The 2,500-nt window shown below is 39.8% G+C and overlaps 1 protein-coding gene across 1 annotated transcript in view; it reads left to right on the forward strand.

Annotated features, from left to right (window-relative positions):
- Positions 1-2,500, forward strand: part of nfia (nuclear factor I/A) — a gene marked incomplete at its 5' end in the record, with an annotated part of 66,038 nt that overhangs the window by 47,725 nt on the left and 15,813 nt on the right. Inside the window, 3 exon segments of the mRNA XM_084066255.1 lie at positions 834-890; positions 892-986; positions 988-1,004. Of these exon segments, the coding sequence (XP_083922381.1) occupies positions 834-890; positions 892-986; positions 988-1,004 (169 nt within the window).

A 2,500-nucleotide genomic window follows, 5' to 3' on the forward strand; every position in this document is an offset into this window, starting at 1 on the left:
TATTGGAAATTTGTATCCCACCATTTTGCGTACCCCAAAATAAGCGCGCCAGAGCCCCGGGCTAGCGCACGGGGGCTCTAGTATATATATATATATATATATATATATATATATATATATAATTATATATATATATATATATTATATATATATATATATATATATATATATATATATATATATATATATAGATATTGTAGTAGATACAGTAGATATAGATAGATATAGTATATATAGATAGATCTAGTATATATTCTATAGATAGACAGTCCAGTGTTAAGGATGATGGTAACAGAGTGCGGCTGCAGCAGAATTCTTTATGACCGGCAGCTTCTAAAACTGCTGAGTCCACTATCACTAGAACACTACTTTACTGTGCACGTACCGTGCACGCACACACAAACACACAGCGCTGCGCGCGGCGCAGCACGCACACTATCACTAGAACACTACTTTACTGTGCATGTTACCGTGCATGCGCACGCACGCACGCACGCACGCACACACACACACACACACACACACACACACACACACACACACACACACACGAACGCACATACGCAGAGAGGCGCACACATGCACACGCACAGAAACACTCACACATATCGAAACATGCACATGCATATAAACACACACATACACACACACACACACACACACACACACACACGTGCGGGACAGGTAGGACAGTGGAGCTAAGTAACAGGTTTGTGAATGACCTCTTCTCTCTCTCTCTCTCTCTCTCTCTCTCTCTCTCTCTCTCTCTCTCTCTCTTCTCTCTCTCTCTCTCTCTCTCTCTCTCTCTGTCTCTCTATGTCTCTCTCTCCCAGCCTAACGGCAGTAATCAGGGGAAGGTTCATAACCCCTTCCTGCCGTCTCCCATGCTGCCCGCCGCCCCCTCCGCCCCCCATGGCCAGACCCGTGCCCCTCCCCGTGTCCGACTCCAAGCCCCCCACGTCCACGTCCGAGGGAGGGGGGGGGGCACTCGCCCACCTCGCCCAGTGAGTACACACGCACGCACGCACGCACGTGTGCACGCACGCACGCACTCTTACACACACACACACACACACACACACACACACACACACACACACACACACACACAGCACACACACACACACGCTGGCATATTAATACACACACACACACACACACACACAACTCGCGCACAGGGAAATTCTCGCTCATCCCAATTGTTAATCAATACAAACACTACAACAAATACTTTGAACACGGGTTTTTAAGTAATGCCATTACTATACTTTACTTTACTTTATTATGGATCCCCATTAGCACTTGCACTAAGCATGGCTATTCTTCCTGGGGTCCAACACCCAACATACACATCATACACAACAAACATTACAGATACAAACACAGACAAAGACAATAGTTCACTTACAAAAATTCAGAAATACATTTAAACAATTTTGTTCATTTCATGATTAAAAAAAGTAGCCAAACTTTTTTCCTACACCATATTCATGTTAATAACAGACAAGTCAATAAGATGTCAAAGGTTAAACACACAATCAGTAAAGTTCATGAAATATTGGAAGATACTGTTTTACCATAGTTTTGAAACCATCTTTTGTATTGGCTTGAACAATATACCTAGGCAATGAATTCACCTTACAATAGCTCTATACATAACAGTTTTTCTGTATAACAGATGTCCTAAACTTTGGGAAAATTCAACCTTCCTTCAATTGCATGTCTTGCTTTGATATTAATGATGATTATAATGTTTTAATAACTTTTTATATAATATTTCTGGAGATTGTGTAACTTTATTGTTTCTAATGAAATTAACTAAACAATAAGTAGCCCTTTGACTAACAGACAACCATCTCAGACTGTCATGCATGTCTTTTACATTAGTTCTATAGGAACAATTTAACGCACAACGTGCAGCTTTATTTTGAACAATTTGTAGTTTCTTAATATCCATCATTGAGGCACTAGACCAAATAACAAAACAATAATCAAGCTGTGACAGAACTAAAGCGTTTAAGACATGTCTAATGACATCTGGTGGCAGTCCCTTAGAAATTCTTCTTGTAACTGAGACAGCCCGTCCCATCTTGCTCACAGTATTATCAACATGATGTGACCATGATAGAGTGTTGTTGAAAGTAATACCTAGGAGTTTTGTCTCTTGTACCTGGTCAATTGGAATATTGTTTATATTCAAATTCAATGTTGGTTTAGATAACATCTGATACTTTGATCCCATTAATATACACTTTGTCTTACAATATTCAGTACAAGTTTATTATTCTTTACCCATTCTGTTACTAGCTTTAATTCATTATCCAAAATATTTTGAATCTCATCTGTTTTCATTCCTGCAGCATATATGGTCGAGTCATCTGCATACATTGAAATTTGGGATTTATGTAGAGCTAACGGAAGATCATTTATGAAAATTGAAAACAATAGTGGTCCTAAACAACTTCCCTGAGGGGACTCCACAATTAAGCTGACTTACATT

Source organism: Gymnoscopelus microlampas (assembly GCF_963454915.1).
Source record: "Gymnoscopelus microlampas genome assembly, chromosome: 9".
Classification (NCBI taxonomy): Eukaryota; Metazoa; Chordata; class Actinopteri; order Myctophiformes; family Myctophidae; genus Gymnoscopelus; species Gymnoscopelus microlampas.